Source organism: Pinus tabuliformis, chromosome 7 (genome assembly GCF_031772625.1).
Source record: "Pinus tabuliformis cultivar Carrire ecotype Pingquan chromosome 7, CPIR1, whole genome shotgun sequence".
Taxonomy (NCBI): domain Eukaryota; kingdom Viridiplantae; phylum Streptophyta; class Pinopsida; order Pinales; family Pinaceae; genus Pinus; species Pinus tabuliformis.
In genome coordinates, this window is record NC_142293.1 from 777,812,152 (window position 1) to 777,830,104 (window position 17,953).

The window sequence follows — 17,953 nt, forward strand, 5'->3', positions numbered from 1 at the left end:
TGTCTGGAGTTGGACAGCTGCTGATTGGTGTCTCAGTTTGTGTAGAAGGTGGTGATGAGGCTTGGACATCAGCACCCTACTCTCAGTCTGCTCCTCACCCCTTAGCGACACTGGCTCATCCTCCTGTGACCCTTGCTCCCATTCGTGTAACCACTCAGGTGCCTCCTTCATAGGCCTCTCTGTCTCCACGCTCCACTCAAACATGGTGTCAATGTGATTCAAGGAATCCCTTTAGCCTACTCTGAGCTTTGGAGAAAGTGGCGTACATCCCATTTTGTGATTGCTATTCAACCATTTTTAATAAATGGGTATATTTTTTAATGCTAATGGAAAACGTGATTTAAGAGTTGGAATTAATTGACAGTTAATCCTTTTTTCTGTTTTTATTCTTACTGGAATCATGTACTGAATTGAGTCTGTGTTTTTGCTTTATACAAATGTTTGCAGGATGTTGCGTTTATTGTGGATGGTTGGACATTGGAGATCATTCTTAAACATCGTTATGAAGCTTTTACTGATTTGGCCACGCTGTCAAGGACAGCCATCTGTTGTCGTGTAACACCATCACAGAAAGCCCAGGTTCTCTCTCTCTCTCTCTCATTTATTTCAGAAGCCCTTCTGCCCCATAGAATTACAATGCTCATTTACTATTAAAAAAATCCAACATAAGGAGAGTAAAAAGAGTTATGTATAGGACAAATATATATAAAATATTGAATAAAATACAAATGAATGAGATGCTTTACAATGACCACCATGATGGTATATATACACATTGTCTGGTCATGAAGTTGATGGAACACATCCTTCGATTATGTCATGTCCTTTAGTAAGAACGTGCCATTTCATATATATATATATATGTTTATTATATTGCTTTCCCTTTTAGAAATGCTTTACTCTCAAAGCATATGTTTGGAAAGACTTATCTCTTGTTTTGGCTTGTAATGCAGTATCATGATTTTTTATTTATTGTAGCTATAGTGGTTGGTGAGACAAGTTGATATGCTCTTGTAAGCACTGAGTAGAATTGTCGAACTATAAGAGGGTCTGACCACCACAATTCGATGCCAACAACATTTGTTGAGATTGAATTTTATTGGATTTAATATTATTTGAAATGTAGTTTGTAAATTGTCCTTCCTCTGAGGAATGTTGATACACTGATTAGTTAAAGTATCATCTCTTGTGATTTGGATGTAGGTAAGGCATCCTTTGTAGCAATTTTTTTTCATTATCATACTTTTTTCTTGATTTACATTTGGCATTGTCTTGTTAATACCACTTTGTCACTTTGTTGGTTATTGAATTTTCAATATTAAGTACATTGGATTTTCCGTTGTTTGTGCAACATTTGAAGATAACCTTACTTCAATTGTCTTTTCATTTTCCTGAATAGTGATGTTGATTGGGTCAGTATCAGTTCCTTTTTCCACAATTTCATCTTTTAAGTACAAAGACATCTCTAGTTCCATGGGTTCAGTGATTGTTTCTTTATTAATCATTCATGCTTTCTTGGTAAGTTCTATGTTACGAACATAAATTTTATGAAATAAAATAAAATAGATCTAAATATAAATAATAAATAATGAAACGATGGTTATGTTAAATAGTCATTAAGTGAAAAGAAATGTCTAAAAGACATGCGTAGACATGAAAGGACACCTGCCTAGGTATATATGTGGGTCCTCATTGTAACATTCAATATCACTTACACATTTTATATATATAATAAATTATTATTACAAATACATTTGTGTATTTTAACATTTAAAGTCAACAAGCTATAAGTTTTGTTGCTTCAGTGGTATCAGAGCCATGTTGCACAATATAACCATGCAAGTCTTTGAACGTTGTTCGCCGCACAATATGCTATTACGTTTACATCCTGAACTCATTGAGCAGTTTAGTAAAATTCAAGAAAAACTTCAGCAATGGGAAGAATCTTATGCAGAAGTTAAAGCACGTATAAAGGGAATCGATAATAAGGAAGATAATAGTGACAGTGAAAAAATGAAACAAGGTGAAGCGATAAATGAATTATAATGTTGAAGATGAGAATGTTGCAGAGGATTCTCGAGCCAAAATTTCAGAAGGTATAGTCGAAGATGCTGCAGCTGTGGCAGAGGTCAAGATGGAAGAACAAAGCACTGAAGATGATACTCCCGTTGAGGACATAGTCTCAAAAAGCGATGGTTTGCCCTTGGAGGAAGAGAATGACTTCTTAGATATATCTAGAAGTGAATTTGTGGATGATAATTCAGAAGAAGAAGATGATGCTAGTAATGCTTTGCAAGGCCAAAATAAGACACTGCAGTTAGAGATGGATAAGCACAAGAAATAGTTAGAGATACTTAAACAAAAGGATCCTAAATCTTTGAAATTTTTAAAAGAACATGAAAAGGAACTTGTTCAATTCAATCATGAATATAACACTGACTCTGAAGAAGACAATGAGAATCTCAGGGAAGGTATTCTGAAGCCTGGTCAACTAGAAGAGAGTGACAAGAAAAGTTTGAAGCCGTCATCAAAAAAGGTCCTCATAGCTGCTCATGTTGATGCTTGGTGTCAAGAAATAAAGGAGCGACAAAACATAGGAGCTCTTCATTGCCTCCTGCAAGCTTTTAGAACTGCATGTCACTATTGGGATGGGGGAAGATACGACTCTTTTTCAATTTTGACAATTGTAAACAACAATACCTTTAACACAATCATGATATCTGTTCTTGGTGAGATTGATGGTATATTTAGGAAATTGCTGTGAATGCCTCTGTTAGGTGGAAAAAGGGAAGCAATTTTAGAAATGAAAGACATTCCACGATGGAAGGACCTTGAGGGTCTCATCAAGTCATATTTTGTCAACACAACAAACCATCAAGAGATTGAGTTCCTAAAGAGCTGTGTTGGAACTCTATGGAGTGGACTTATCAAATGCTTATCAACATGTATTTACATTCATTAATCAGTTGGGAATGGTTTTACGACGTGTGCTCACATTAAATACCAAGGAAGCACTAGAGAAGGCTTACAGATGGCAATATATGAATTGCCTTGAACGCTGTGTTAAATTTCTTTGTGCCAATGCCAACAATATTAACTTCTAGCCTCCTTCCTATCCAATGGCTCAGATTTTAATTGGAGTTGCTCATTTGGTGCCTACTGCATGCTATGCCCCTTTGAAGCTGAGATGTACCAAAATGTTAAACACACTTGCTTCTGCTAGAGGAATTTTTATTCATGTGGCTTCTTTACTTTTTGATATGCTAGAGTGTAAAGAACTGGACAGGGCACCAACTAGAGGATATGGGAAAGCTTTTGACTTTTCAATAGCATTAAAGCTACATGTTATCGCACAGAATGTCTAGGCACCGCGACAACGACTCAGATCGGGGGCTGTCACCCTGATCCCCGATTTGCCCGTTTAAGTTGTCTCCCTACAACAGGCTAAGGGGGGTAGACCCTATGGAAAAGTGAAATGAAGAAGAACTAGTTGGGAACCAACCAGTTCGGGAGACACAGTGAAGCAATCAAGTACTTGATTAAGATTTAGCAAGACTTATAGGATTTAATTAGATTTTAAACGATTGATGCCAGTGCCTTATGGAGTCAACGATCTTGCTAGGGAAATTAAGACCAAGTAATCGATTAGCAACTGCTGCTTAGATGAATGAATATTTTATATGAAATGTTGATCCTAAAACTAATGCGAGATGAAAGAATCTTGGTTAATTTTAGTTAAATGCCTATTTAAATGTGAACCCTTAAATCCTTTCCGTGTTGAGCCTGATTTCATAGTAATTGGCAGAGAGAAAATCAGGAGAAGCACACTGAGGTGTGATTAACGATACCTCTCCTGAAATTCTACATACCCAGTGCTTCGGCGTTGCAGAGAACTGTGGCTTTGATGACTGCAAGGTCGCCATTTTAAGTACTATTATAACAGGGTTCTCAAGAAAAGACAGATGGAGATCTATCTGTCTATTGACTAAGCTTATGCTTGGAAGTAAATTTTATCTATGCAAAGTTAACTTATATGAAAATGCATCGGAAGATGAGATGAAGTTAGATACGAGAATGGGAAAACACTTATGCCGCAAAAGCCCTCAATTGCTCAAATGAAATGCTCGCCTTTTTTTTTAGATGAAGACTTAGAAAATAAACTCTTGAAGATACTATAGTTAAAACACCAGCTTATTTCAAATCTTCTTGATACAATTTAGCTCAAAGAGAACAAAAACAACTTTGCAATTCGATATCAATGTCAACAGATGCTCAAAAAATAATAAGTTTATGAAACAAAGGATATGCATTTTATCACAATTCCATGACAAAGTACTTAATTTTCAGAAATTAATTTTTAGGACAGTAGTAAGAAAAACTTTATGACAACAACAATATGACAATGAAAACAGTAAGCTATCAATGATATCTTTATGCCAAAAATTTATCAAAAATTTTCCATACTTGGCCACATGAATTATCAAATTTTTTTAGCCTGTTATGATGTGATTTCCAGAATTATATCAGATCTGATATACTTATTACAGCCAACAATTAAAGCGTGAAATAAGCCTAATGATGAATGCCCAACTCAAGAAATTAATTCTTTAATGTATTAAACAACTTAGGAACTGATTTTAGGCTAACCCACATGAAATTTTTCCACTGTTATATTTCAGACTTCAGAAATAGAATTATTCAGAGATAATAGTGACCCAAAATGTAGATATAGGCCAAATTCTTGATACACATCAAACATAAATGACTTATTAATGTATTTAGCAATTTTTTAGTTAATTTTAAACCACTTAGATGTGTGTTTTCACCACTATTAGAAAGGTATATGATTGCTGTAGAAAATAGTGAGAAAAAAAGATGGTTTAGATATCAAACCCTTAAGCCTTAGGCCTTGAAGATCACTTGCCCAAGTTGCCAAAAAAATTTCAATATCTGAAACACAAATTTTTACCAAATTTTTTGCAAAAACCCATCAATGATTAGCTTCATAAAATTAAATATTCAGATCAGAAATGGAGCAAGGGGAATCTAGTGCCAATGAGAGCTAGCACAGAGCCAATAGAACTAGCGTTGGGCTAGGAGAAGGCAAATCTGGGCTTAGGAGCCCCAAAACTTGAAACCCTTGTTCTAAAAAAAATTATTTTGCTTCAGATCTTCAGATTTATTGCAAAATCTTTAATGGTTGGCCTTGTAAAAAGATTTGGGATAAGATATTGCCCTCCAGGGCCTAGATCTATTTCAAAACCCCCAGATCTGCTTGAAAAATCTCAGATCTGAAGATTTACTTGGTTGATTTCTCAGATCTATTTCTGCAAACAATCTTTGAGCCCAGATCTTGCCCTCCAGGGTCTAGATCTAGCTCAGATCTGAAGATTTACTTGCCTGATTTTTCAGATCTATTCCTGCAAACAATCTTTGAGCCCAGATCTTGCCCTCCAGGGTCTAGATCTATCTCAGATCTGAAGATTTACTTGGCTGATTTTTCAGATCTATTCCTGCAAACATTTTTTGAGTCCAGATCTTGCCCTCTAGGGTCTAGATCTAGCTGAGATCTAAAGATTTACTTGGCTGATTTCTCAGATATATTTCTGCAAACAATCTTTGAGCCCAAATCTTGCCCTCTAGGGTCTAGACCTAACTCAGATCTGAAGATTTTTTTGGTTGATTTCTCATATCTATTTTTGCACAAGTGAAAAGAAAAAACCCCAATACCCAATATGTACAAGAACAGAGAAAATCCCAAAAACCTAAATGTTAAAATTCAAAATTATGTTACAAAATTTCAGATCTACACAAGTAAATAACAGATCTATACAAATAATTTACAAATCTATACAAATAATTTACAGACCTATCAGATCTAAGGAGTATGAGTCCAATTCTGCTTCTAGATTTGATAATCTAAGACTCTTAATAGCTAGATCTATCAAAATTTCCACAAAATATTTAAAAGATTTTGAAATTTTAGAGAGGTACTAGCCCAAAAACACCCTGCCAAAAAAGATTATCGTTAGATAAATCATGAGGCTCATATGAAGTAGGTTCTTCAGAAAATATGTGTTGAGAGTTCGCTGGTCCCACCGAGAACTATCCCCAAATGCTCAATGAGAAGCAGAGAGATTTTATACAAACACTAGATCAACCATGAAATGAAGTAGAGAAATAAAACAACAATAAAATTATGAAGAAATAGAGATGCCTGCTACTTCAATCAAAATTAAAAATGTTACCCTAGATCCAACAAACTGAATAAGATACTTGTATTCAGATTATTCTAAGAGAGATATTGATTGATAGTTTTCACATAATATTAAGCAGAAATTAAAACAATGTTACCATAAATTCATGAAGAGGAACACTACAACACATTGAAACCTCAAAAACTTTTGCATTAATTCAAAAAAGTATACAAGAGAGCTTGAGAGCTTAGTACACAATCCAGAGATCGGATGGATCAACTGACAAATGACCTCCTATTTAAAGATAAATTTTCCAATGGCTAGTTCGAGTGATCCTTGTCAAAGTAATCTCGACCGTTGATGAGGATCAAAATTTCTTTTAATCTCATCCGTTGAAATTTTAATTATTGAGGAAATTTCGAATTTTTCAATTAAATGCATTTTAATTAATTCAAAAATTAAATTTTTGAATTAATTTCCTCAAAATTTTGACTTTGACTTAACCCTAGGGACCAAAGGCTTAAAATTTAGCAAAATAATCAATTAACCTTAGTCCCTGGACCTCTTAAAATTTAATTTTTAAAGGACCCACGAATTTTGCCTTTGGAAAATTTAAATTTACCTAGGACCTATAATTAATTAAATTTCTGGCTTAGGATTTTAATTAATTTTGGCCAGAAAATTTAATTAATTAACCTATGAGGGGATAAATTATTTTTCTAACCCTCAAGACACTTTACATCATGATTTTTACATTTTTTACATCTCAAGGGGGAAAACCCATTTGCAAAAGACCCTCACAGACTACCTAGTTCTGCGACATCAAAATATAATTTAGCAGATCAAGCAATTTGTAATAAAATAACCTAACCAAATAGTTAGGATTATTCCGAAATCACTTTTACACAGAGTCGATCGATAACACTGGGACTCGCCTAAGCTTCTGGTGACAAAATTCATTCCGGCTTTGGGGTAAGACTGAAGGAAAACTCTGCCGACTATCGGATAATGGATTGGTGAGACAAAAAACCTCCCAGAATGTAGATCGTTACCAAAAAAATGGGTTTACCTAGGCAATTACATGACACAGATCTGTTGAGATTATTTACATCATATGCATGCAGAATCAGTTTACATTATAACATGACAATCAGGCTGATGATAATAGGTGGATGACGCAGACACATCGATCAGGTGCTATCCCTTTTGTGAAAAAGGGGGTGTACTGCTATGGGTCATTGACACGTAGTGGTCAACACTACTAAAAGTTTTCTTGAACACTCGTGCTTTCCAAGACGAGTGTGTATATTTTGTGTTTCATCACCTCACTGAACACTTGGCTCAATGGAGCTATCATGTAGCTTTCCATGACTTAGCGTTTAATGTCATTGTACGTTTACGACGTTTCCATGAAAGAACCAACATTGATAGATTTCGGCGCCAAGTGAAGCAACTCATAGATCAGGTTGAATGCAATGTTGCATATGTGAATAAAAAATGAGAGGACATATCATTCTCTTCCAAGGATAATGCCACTGTATCGTCATTTCTTCACGCTGAGAAAGTATCTAGAATGAGCCCCCCTTGAAAATACTACCTAAATCTTCAACAAAAAGCAGAACAAAAGAAGACTAGTCTTCAAAACTCCAACGTGCCTATTCAAGAGGTGAAAAGGAAAAGTGTGATAAATGACATAGCTATGAAAATTCCTGAATCTAACACATTAGAAACCCCTACTGCATTTTCTGGTTTACTATCTCCTACTTGTTCTTTGAATTAGCAAGTTATTTAAATGCATAAATATCAAAGTAAACACAAATGCAACCTTCACAAATATACAGATCAACAACTGAAATAAACTGAGACAACACAAGGGACATTGTTATTTTTGGACAATTGTCCCCGGAAAAACCCAATTCGGGAAAACCGATGCAGCATATGAGGGTTTGTATTATTAAGCAGATATCTGAATACAACTAGGGTGCCAGAAATGGCTCACCCTTCAAAGAATATCCTCGACAACAATACCTCTATCCGGAGACAGATATTCTGGCTAATCAGCAACCAGATGAACAATCCCACGGTGATTCTGACTATTCCTTGTGTTGGACAGCGAAAGATGCTCCACGCACTCCTTTGGAACCGCGTCACCTCTCTTGGAACTGCATCACCCTCTTTGGCTTTGCATCAGACAATCAACTTTATCTGTCCCATTGGATCACCTCAGCACAGCCTTTGAAGCTCTCTGCGTCCACTGCGTCAGCCTCTACGGCTTTTGCATTAGCCTCTTGGCCCTTTGCGTCCTCTGCACTGGCCTCCTCAGCCTCTGCATCAACCCTCTAAGGTTTTGCGTTGCCCAGTGTTGCGGGGGAGCGTCCCCACCCCACTGATCCTGCTCCCAATCCGCGCTTTGGGTGGGAGCGACTCAAGAGCGAGCCAAGAGTGCGCTCCCAAAATCGCTCCCGAAAAGGGAGCGATTTCAGGAGCGCACTCCCTATAAAAATTTTCGCTCCCTGCCTTTTCGGGAGGGTTTTCCCTGTTTTTCTATTTTTTTTTGTAGTAATGTTCGAAATGCAATTTTTTTTGAAAAAAACAAATAATTTTTGAGTGGGGCAGCTTAATGATCAAGTCTAGGCCCTAGTATTGATATGCTATTCATGGTAATGTTAAATTCTTAAAGTAAAAGTGACATTCTCCTTAATCTTCATTTTCATCCTTTTACTTAAATTTTTAACATTACCATGAAATGACTTAGGATGTTTGAGAGTGGTTCCGGCCTCATTGGATTTCATATGGAGAAAGTATAATTTTAGATTTCATTCAAAATCCAGCAGACTTATCAGTGTTTCAGGATTTCAGGATTGGGGGATTGCAATGTTTCCATTGAATTTTGTCATGTATTAGGGTATGGAACTCGTATTTAATCAAGAGCACCAATCCCTCTATGTACCTTGATGTTAGTGACATTGGTTGTCGAACTCCTCTATCATGACCCTCCTAAAAATGTACGCATCACTCAAACAAAATCTTGACTTGACATGCTATGCTTTTTCTATCTTATGTTAATGCTAATAGGGTGATATTAATGACAAAGATCCCTATATAGATACAGAGGTAATGACAAAGATACCTCTGGATATTAATGCTTAGAGGGTGATGTTAATGACAAAGATTCTAATTTTCCAACAAGACTAAAAAATTAGACATTTCTCGTGGTGGCAAGAGGCCCAAGCATAAAAAATAGATAATAGATTTACTTCTCTTTTCTAATTTCTAGTAGCTTTTATAACTATTGACTCTTTCATATTTATTATGATATTTTTTTAAACAATATATGACAATTTAAGTTTGAAGTTGGCAATTATAACTCATTAGTGATGAATTATGAATATGATGGTTTATGAAAGTTGAAAGTTGTTTCATTTCATTTCATTTTATAACATTTCATTTCATATTAGATATTATTTGTTGTAATGTTTACACTTAGCTTACAAGTACAACTTTGGTGATCAATGATGATAAATGTTATATATTGAATTTTGAAAGCTTGAAACTTTAAGATTGATGAATCATGAGATTCAATATGTTGTATGTTACTATGTTACTAACTTGTGGACGTGGTTGATGAAGATTATGACTTCTAGATGATTGTTGTGATATGGTTCAATCTATGTTTTTTTATGTTTTTTATATCTAATTTATTATTTTACATGTTTTTGTTGACATATATATATCAAAATATATATATATATATATATATATATATATATATATATATATATATATATATATATATATATATATATAACGCTTTGGGATTCACTCCCAAACCGGGAGCTTCTGAAAATGTTGCTCCTGCTCCTGTTTTCGTTCCTGCTCCCCACTTTCGCTCCCGCTCCCAAGTAACACTGGCGCTGCCTCTTCTGGTATTTTGTTGCCTCTCTGATATGTAGTCTTTGGCCTCTTGTCGAATTGCCCCTTGCTGCAACTGATCACTGGTTTGATTTCCTCAGCAAACTTCACCTCAAACAATCGAACTGACTGATCTCTCTTGGTGTCTTGGTGTGTCTCCAACTGACCCTCGAGCCTCTTCTTATATTTTTCCTGTTGACGATTCAACGACTGAGATTAAGTCCCTAATCAACGGTTAAGATTAGATCTGGCTTGATCCTCGTTATTTAGAACTTTCTCACCCATATTATATTAATACACATTAATATTTTAATTTTCCTAAGTTTAGACTTAGGGTCTCATTAAAAATATTAATTATTTTATTATCTCTCCATCCTGGTGGAATTTCCCCAAACGATTTCTGGGTCTTGGAGATCTCATGTGCCCTAGCCTCTCCACCAATTTTCATGGATAGAGCACATCCGATGCTACCAAAAATCAACACTCCCTCTTAGCAAGGAATGTGCTCTAGCAATGCTTCACCATAGAAGCATCACACTGATCCTCCACATTGGTACTTGTGCTGATGCTTGGCCTACTGCCTCACATCCTCTGCACTGTTGCCCATGACATTGCCACTGCCACTGCTACATCTATACTGTAACTCCCTCTCAACATGCTGTATCATGCTGCCCATAGCACTGTCACTGCTAACTGCTACACTGCAACTTAGTTACCGAGAAGTAAGTAACTGACTTCTCCCAACCACTGACATCCTGGTCAGTCTGGAAGCCTCGTGATGCTAAAGCTGCCTCTACTGCTAACCCATGCTCCCTCCGCTGCCACTATGCTACTACAACCTCTTATGTGCCTCTCGCACTGTTGCAACCTCCACTGTGCTGCTATAGGCTTCTGCACTCTAGCACTGCCTTGCTACTCCATCACACCTTGCTCCACCCGACACCTGTCATCATGCTACTGTTGTTAAGGGCTCCTGTAGCCGGATGTGATCCAAGAGTTCGGGCACCTGAAGGATCCTGCCTCTCCCTGTAGTCCTCCTGACTACCATTCGATATCACCACACCTCTTCTCTAGAGGCACATGAGCACTCATGGAAACATCATAATAATTCTCGACATCCTGCTTCGCCTTTGCTAGAGCTGCCTTTAAATCAGAAGCTTCTCCCTTGCCTTTCTTCCTGGGACACTAGGATGCATAATGCCCCAACTCCCCACAATGGAAGCACTTGACCTTATAGATGTCCTTCTTCTTCCTCTTCTGTAGCCTTTGCTGTCCCGCAGAAGTGAGAGTTGCATCTTCCTCCTCCTTGATTCGAACTCCTTTCCTGCTACTCTTCACCTTGGTCAATCTCTTGAGCTCTTCCCGTCGAAGAGCTACCCACATCTCCTCCCAATCAGGGAGTGTTGCCTGCCCAAAATGCCTTGGACAAACGTCTCCCGCTCCTCGGAGACTGCATTTAGGGTAGTCCTGACCATAAACTATGGATTTGGTGTAGACCCCATGGAAGTAAGCTGGTCGCAAATCCCCTGCAACCTGAGAAGGAATGGATCTATCTGCTCTCCCTTCTTCCTCTGATATGACCTCAGCTAATTCTCTAGTAGCATCTTCCTCTGCACGGAAGATCCCTGGTCTAAGGAGGTCAGGGTGTCCCACATCTCCTTTGCCATGTTCTTTTTAGTAATATGTGGCAAGACATGATCTTTGACCCTGTCTAGGATCATGCACTTCGCCCTCGCGTGGGCCTCCTTATGCTTCTCATTCTCAGCTGGGTTAATTGGGATAGCCACTACTTTCAAGGCATAATCCTTGATGCGATGTTTATCCAGGACTGCCAGGATCCTGGCCTTCTAGATGACCAAATTGGAAACCCCGTCCAATCTGTTCTGATCCCTTAGTCTGTTCACTGCCATATCTCTGCTCCTCTTCTGGACTCCCTCTGAGTCCTGATTTCCCTCCTGGAAATCCTCTGGCCAACTGTCGAACTGCTCCTCTCCAATCCTCCTTTGCAACTGTAATTCAGATCTGGATTCCTTGGCTAGAAATCCGTCGAGGTAGTGATTCCCCTTACCTTGGTTTCGTCTCCTTAGACACTGTTATGCATCGACGGAAACAACGTTGCACCAGCTCCTCAAATCACAATCTACACAACTCCCTTAGCCTTGGAAACTAAAGAATCTGAGCCCTTCAGGCTTTGTGCAATCACAACGAAGGGTGAATCTGCTCCTTCAGCCAATTGCGTCAATCCTACCTGATTGAGAAGGATGACGTGGCTCTGCGTGAGCCTCTTCTGCCTCTGCGTTGGCCCTTCCCTTGGCTCAAAATGCTAACGCAGGCTCTGCGTGAGCAACTGCATCACCCTCTAAGCACTGCGTCACCTCTTCTCTTGCCGCTTCAGCTCTAGAACAACGTTGTCTCTTGAGACAGCTGCTTCTACTGCAAATTTTCAGATTTCTTCTGTTGGTGCCTGTTGTTGCGCAGATTGACACGACAACCCTCAGACCGGGGGCTGTCACTCTGATCACCGATCCCTCCGTTTAAGCCTGTCTCCCGCGGCTAAGGGGGGTAGTCCCTGTGAGATGATGAGGCCAACTGTCGACCAGTTGGTTGGGAGACACGAGATACGATGTAATATAAGCACTAAAATGATTTGATTAAATTAGCAGACCAGTGCCTTAAAAGATTGTTATTACAATGATTACTTGTTAAATGATATAGAAACATAAACCGTGAACAACAATCATTTGTTATCAGCTTAATCACATGACCAAAACGATATCTGGCAACTGAGAATTTAAAAAAAAAATGAATGCTTTAAACCACCATGAGTCATAAACCATTAACCGGATATCATATTTCGTATCTCGACTTGAAAAAATTTTAGATCTCAGCATGAAAGATATAACATGATAATTCCCGAAAAATAACTGGATTTGACAAAGAAAATTTCCACAGAATTTTTTTATACTTTTTCAAATTTTTTTTATTTTTTTATTTTTTATTTTTTATTTATTTTTATTTATTTTTATTTTTTGAATTAAAATTTATACAAACTAAAATCCTAATATAAAAATTAAATCAAAAACTAGAATCTAATTAAAACAAAAACTAAATAAAAATTTAACCAAAACTACGCTTAACTTTTTAATGCTTTTGATTTTGTTTAAAATACAAAAAAAAAGAAACCAAGGGAAATGAAAACGAAATTATAAAGAAACCCTAAGTTCTAAACAAACCTTTATATATACGTTAATAAAATCCAACGATATGTTATGCAACTATTGTAATAAATCTAAAATTCAAACTAGAACTAAACAAAAAAATAATAAAATGAACCTAAATCGAAAAACTCACAAATGAATAACAAAAATCGGAAATGGGATGCACGCATACGAATATCGCAGTCAAACAACGGGTTTATCGAACCAACCTGGCATCCGCTGAATGTGAAGATTAACCTGGCGCTTGATGGGAATGAGTTCGATGTGTATCACCTGATCACGCTGAAGAATGTCGAGAGGGATTTGACTGAACTGAAATCCTGTTGGTGGCTCGAATGAGGCACGTAAAACTGCAAAGCTCGCTGACTGGTAACGCAGACACGCAAGATGCCCACGAAAAAAATTTCTTCACGCTGGTGCAGTCATGTCTGGCGTGATGAAAGTAAATTGCTGGTCATCTTTGAAATATGCAGACGGCAATCACTCATACGCTCAGAAACCAGCATACGATGGCTTGATATCATACGGCGGTAGCAGTGACAGGAGTGAAGACGCAGAGATAAATTATGATTTGGAGCTGAAGAATTTCTGTTGAATGACTTCGACTGGATTCGGATTTTACAGGGAACGCTAGCCGTCAGATGAAAGTTGCAGGCAAATGGGCAGCTCTTCAACGTAACTGTGATCTCCAGCCCTTGACGGCAGAATGAGCAGGGCATAGGCAGTGGCGGCTTGAAATCATTTGTGTTTGATATCCAACGTCTGTGTAATGAGGAGAAAGACCAACGTAAAAAAAATAATCGTTCCTTTCGTTGGCGGAGAACCTCAAGACCCAGCAACCAAAGAGTGCATCACGTTGAAATTTGCTGGTTATGCACAGTGTGTCGGCGTGTCAACCTCGATGGCGATCCTGCAATTGCAAAAAAGACAAAACCCTAATGAAAACTGTATAAAACAAGAATTTGAAACCCTAGGACAAAAATTTGAAACCCTAAAACAACTGATTAATGTACAGATTTGGCCCCTTAACAGCCAGATTCGGCAATAAGCACGAAAATATTTTAAAGAAACAGAAATTTTAGGTTTTCACTGTGAAGAACTTCAGAAAATCTCTCATGCAAATTAGAAAAATAAACCGAATGATAGACCCAGGATCAAATCCAACTGGGCTCAGCAAAAAATGCTTGCGGGAGTTGGCTGGTTCAGCCGAGAACTTCCCCTAACGCCCACAAAATTTCCTTCAATGATGTTTTCTGCATAGCTCAAAACAATCGTCAATAAAGAGGGCAAAAATGCTGCTGGATCTCAGAAAGTAATGGAGATACCTGCCATTACTTCAGAAACCCTAACGGCATTCAAACCCCAGCAAGTGAACAAGATACCTGTGCTCACAATACTCTACAAAAAAGCTATTATTAATGGCTGAAAATAACATATGCAGAAAATGAAATGATCTCACAGCATTTCAAGAGAGTAACACCAGCAAGATATGGACCCCAAAGTCTTCTTTTATTAACCAGAAACAGATTTACAATAGAGCTTCTTCAGTCTCAGACTCACAGATCGAATGATCTGAAAATGACCCCTAGCACCCTACTTAAAGGAAATGCCTCCAACGGCTAGTTCGAGTGATCCATGCTGAAATGATCTCGACCGTTGATGAGGATCAAGACATCTCTTGATCTCATCCGTCGATTTATTCACTTAAAATATTATTATTTTATTAGTTAGGGTTTTTGCTTTATTTTTTAATTTTTTATTATTTTTTATTTATTTCATTTTTTAATTTTTATTTATTTTATTATTTTTATTCATTTTTTAATTTCTTAATTCAAAAATGGATCATCGAACTAAGCCTTCGGAAACATCACCTAGGACCTAGGACTTAGGACTCATGAGGGGATTTAAAACATTTTTCGACCCTCAAGACACATTACATCATGACATTTACAAATTTACATCTTAAGGGGACGAACCCCTTTAACATAGACCCTCACAAATCACCCAGTTCTGCGACACAACTATAATCTAGCAGATCAACACACTAGGATTCTGCTAAAATTCCAATGACAAAATCCATCCCGGCTTTGGGGTCAGGTTTGAAGGAAAACTCTGCCGATCCATGGATCGGTGAGACGAAAAACCTTTCGGGACGTAGATTACCACTAGAAAGTTAGGTCCACCTAGGCAATTCACATACACGACTCATATCTGCTAAGATTATTTACAATTAATACATGCAGACTGGGTTTACAATTAGATTGATCAAGCTGCTGATGACTGCTGGATGGCACGGACACGCTGATCAGGTGCTGCCCCTTTCTTGCAAAGAAAAAGGGGGTGTACTGCATGGGTAGTTGACCGGTAGAGGTCAACAGTGCCTTCAATCCTCCTGTGATCTGCAATCCCTCTGATACCATGTGAAAATTCTTGAATCTAACGCATCATAAAGCTCTACCGCATTTTCTGGTTTACTATCTCCTACTTGTTCTTTGAATTAACAAGTCATTTAAATACATAAATATCGAAGTAAACACAAATGAAACCTTCACAAATATACAGATCAACAACTGAAATAAACCGAGACAACACAAGGGACATCATTATTTTTGGACAATCTTCCCCGAAAAAACCCAATTCGAGAAAACCGGTGCAACATATGAGGGTTTGTATTATTAAGCATATATTTGAATACAACTAGTGTGCCAGAAATGGCTCACCCTTCAAAGAATATCCTCGGCAGCAATACCTCAATCTGGAGACAGATATTCCGGCTAATCAACATCCGGATGAACAATCCCACAGTGACTGCGGTTGTTCCTTGTGCTGGATAGCGAAAGCTGCTCTAAGCACTCTTCTGGAACTGCGTCACCTCTCCTGGAACTGCATCACCCTCTCTGGCTCTGCGTCAGCCAATCAGCTCTCAGTCTGTCCCACTGGATCACCTCAGCGCAACCTCTGAATCTCTCTGCTTCCACTGCGTTAGCCTCTTGGCGGTTTTCGTCCTCTGTGCTAGCCTCCTCAGCCTCTCCATCAAACCTTGCTGCCTCTGTGTCAGACCTCCAAGGCTCCGCGCTGCCTCTTCCAGTATTCTGCTGCTTCTTTGATATGTATTCTTCGGCCTCCTGCCGAACTGCCCCTCGCTGCAACTGGTCACTGGTTCGATTTCCTCAACAAACCTCGCCCCAGAAAATCAAATTGACTGGTCTTTCTTGGTGTCTTGGTGTGTCTCCAACTGACCCTCAAGCCTCGTCTTATATTTTTCCTGTTGACGATGCAACGACCGAGATTAAGTCCCTAATCAATGGTTAAGATTAGATCTGGCTTGATCCTCGTTATTTAGAACTTTCTCACTCATACTATATTAATACACATTAATATTTTAATTTTCCCAAGTTTAGACTTAGGGTCTCATTAAAAAATTAATTATTTTAATATCTCTCCATCCGGGTGGAATTTCCCCAAACGATTTCTGGGTCTTGGAGATCTCATGTGCCTTAGCCTCTGCATCAAATTTCATGGCTAGAGCACATCCGATGCTACCAAAAATCAATAGTAGCCGTATCTCATGAGGGCTATAGCAATGGCATAAGAGAGGGGCAGGTAGTCTTGAACAAGGATTTGTCACCTGAGAAATCAAATGGAGATGTTGCTTCTAAATCAAAAAAGCAAGAAAAATCCCAGACAGTCACCATTGCTGCGTTGGAAGAAAATGATATTGTTGAACCTCGAGGCTCTTCTTCGGAGGAAAATAATGATGATTTAGATAATAGTGAACAAGATGCAACAGGGCATCTATCTGTAGAAAAACAAGAGAGTGAAAATACTAATGGAAACAAAATGGCCAAAGCATTGACGCCACTTGCAAGATCTAAAATGTCTGGAAAGAACAGGCAATCAAAAAAGAAACACAAATTAAATCCGGATAAAGTGAATGCTGTAGGTCGTGATCCGCTTCAACCCGCTCCCTGTATGTTAATTCCTGGACATATTGAAACGGCGTGGTGTATGGTCAAACGGTGGATAAGTAAAACAATGCGACTCTGCCCCGTTACGGTCCATTAAGTTACTAACTATATATTTTATATAGTTACGAAATATAAAATTTAACTAAATTGATTTATATAATTTAATTAATCTAAATATATAATTTAATTAGTACTATTATTATTATTAATTTAATTAAATTAATTAATTAATTTATATAATTTCATGAATCTAATTATAAAAATATCATCATAATAATATTATTTAAAAAAATGGAAGGGGGAATTGAAAACCCTTTATTCCAAGAGAATAGTACCAATGATTTACACATACCGGAAAGAATTATTAGCAAATAAGCTTTGGGGACAGCTTTTCGAAGAAGAAGGCAATGTTACGAACATAAATTGTATAAAATAAAATATAAATAAATAAAAATAAATACTAAATAATGAAATGATGGTTATGTTAAATAGTTGTTAAGTTAAGTGAAAAGATATGTCTAAAAGACATGCCTAGTCACAAAAGGACACCGGCCTAGGTATATATGTGGGTCTTCATTGTAACATTCAACATCACTTGTATATTTTATATATATAATAAATTATCATTACAAATACCTTTGTGTATTTTTACATTAAA

General features: G+C 37.6%; 1 protein-coding gene and 1 pseudogene across 2 annotated transcripts in view; both read left to right on the forward strand.

The window, feature by feature from the left end:
• Window positions 1-17,953, forward strand: part of ALA2 (aminophospholipid ATPase 2) — a 426,245-nt gene that overhangs the window by 324,899 nt on the left and 83,393 nt on the right. For both annotated transcript variants that reach the window (XR_016266798.1, XM_089458821.1), the window contains exon 18: window positions 448-579. Coding sequence is in view for 1 of the 2 variants with exons in the window: in XM_089458821.1 (XP_089314947.1) it covers window positions 448-579 (132 nt within the window). In the remaining variant the exon portion in view is untranslated. The remainder of the gene's footprint in view (window positions 1-447; window positions 580-17,953) is intronic.
• On the forward strand, window positions 2,036-17,392 carry LOC149249886 (nucleolar complex-associated protein 2-like; annotated as a pseudogene).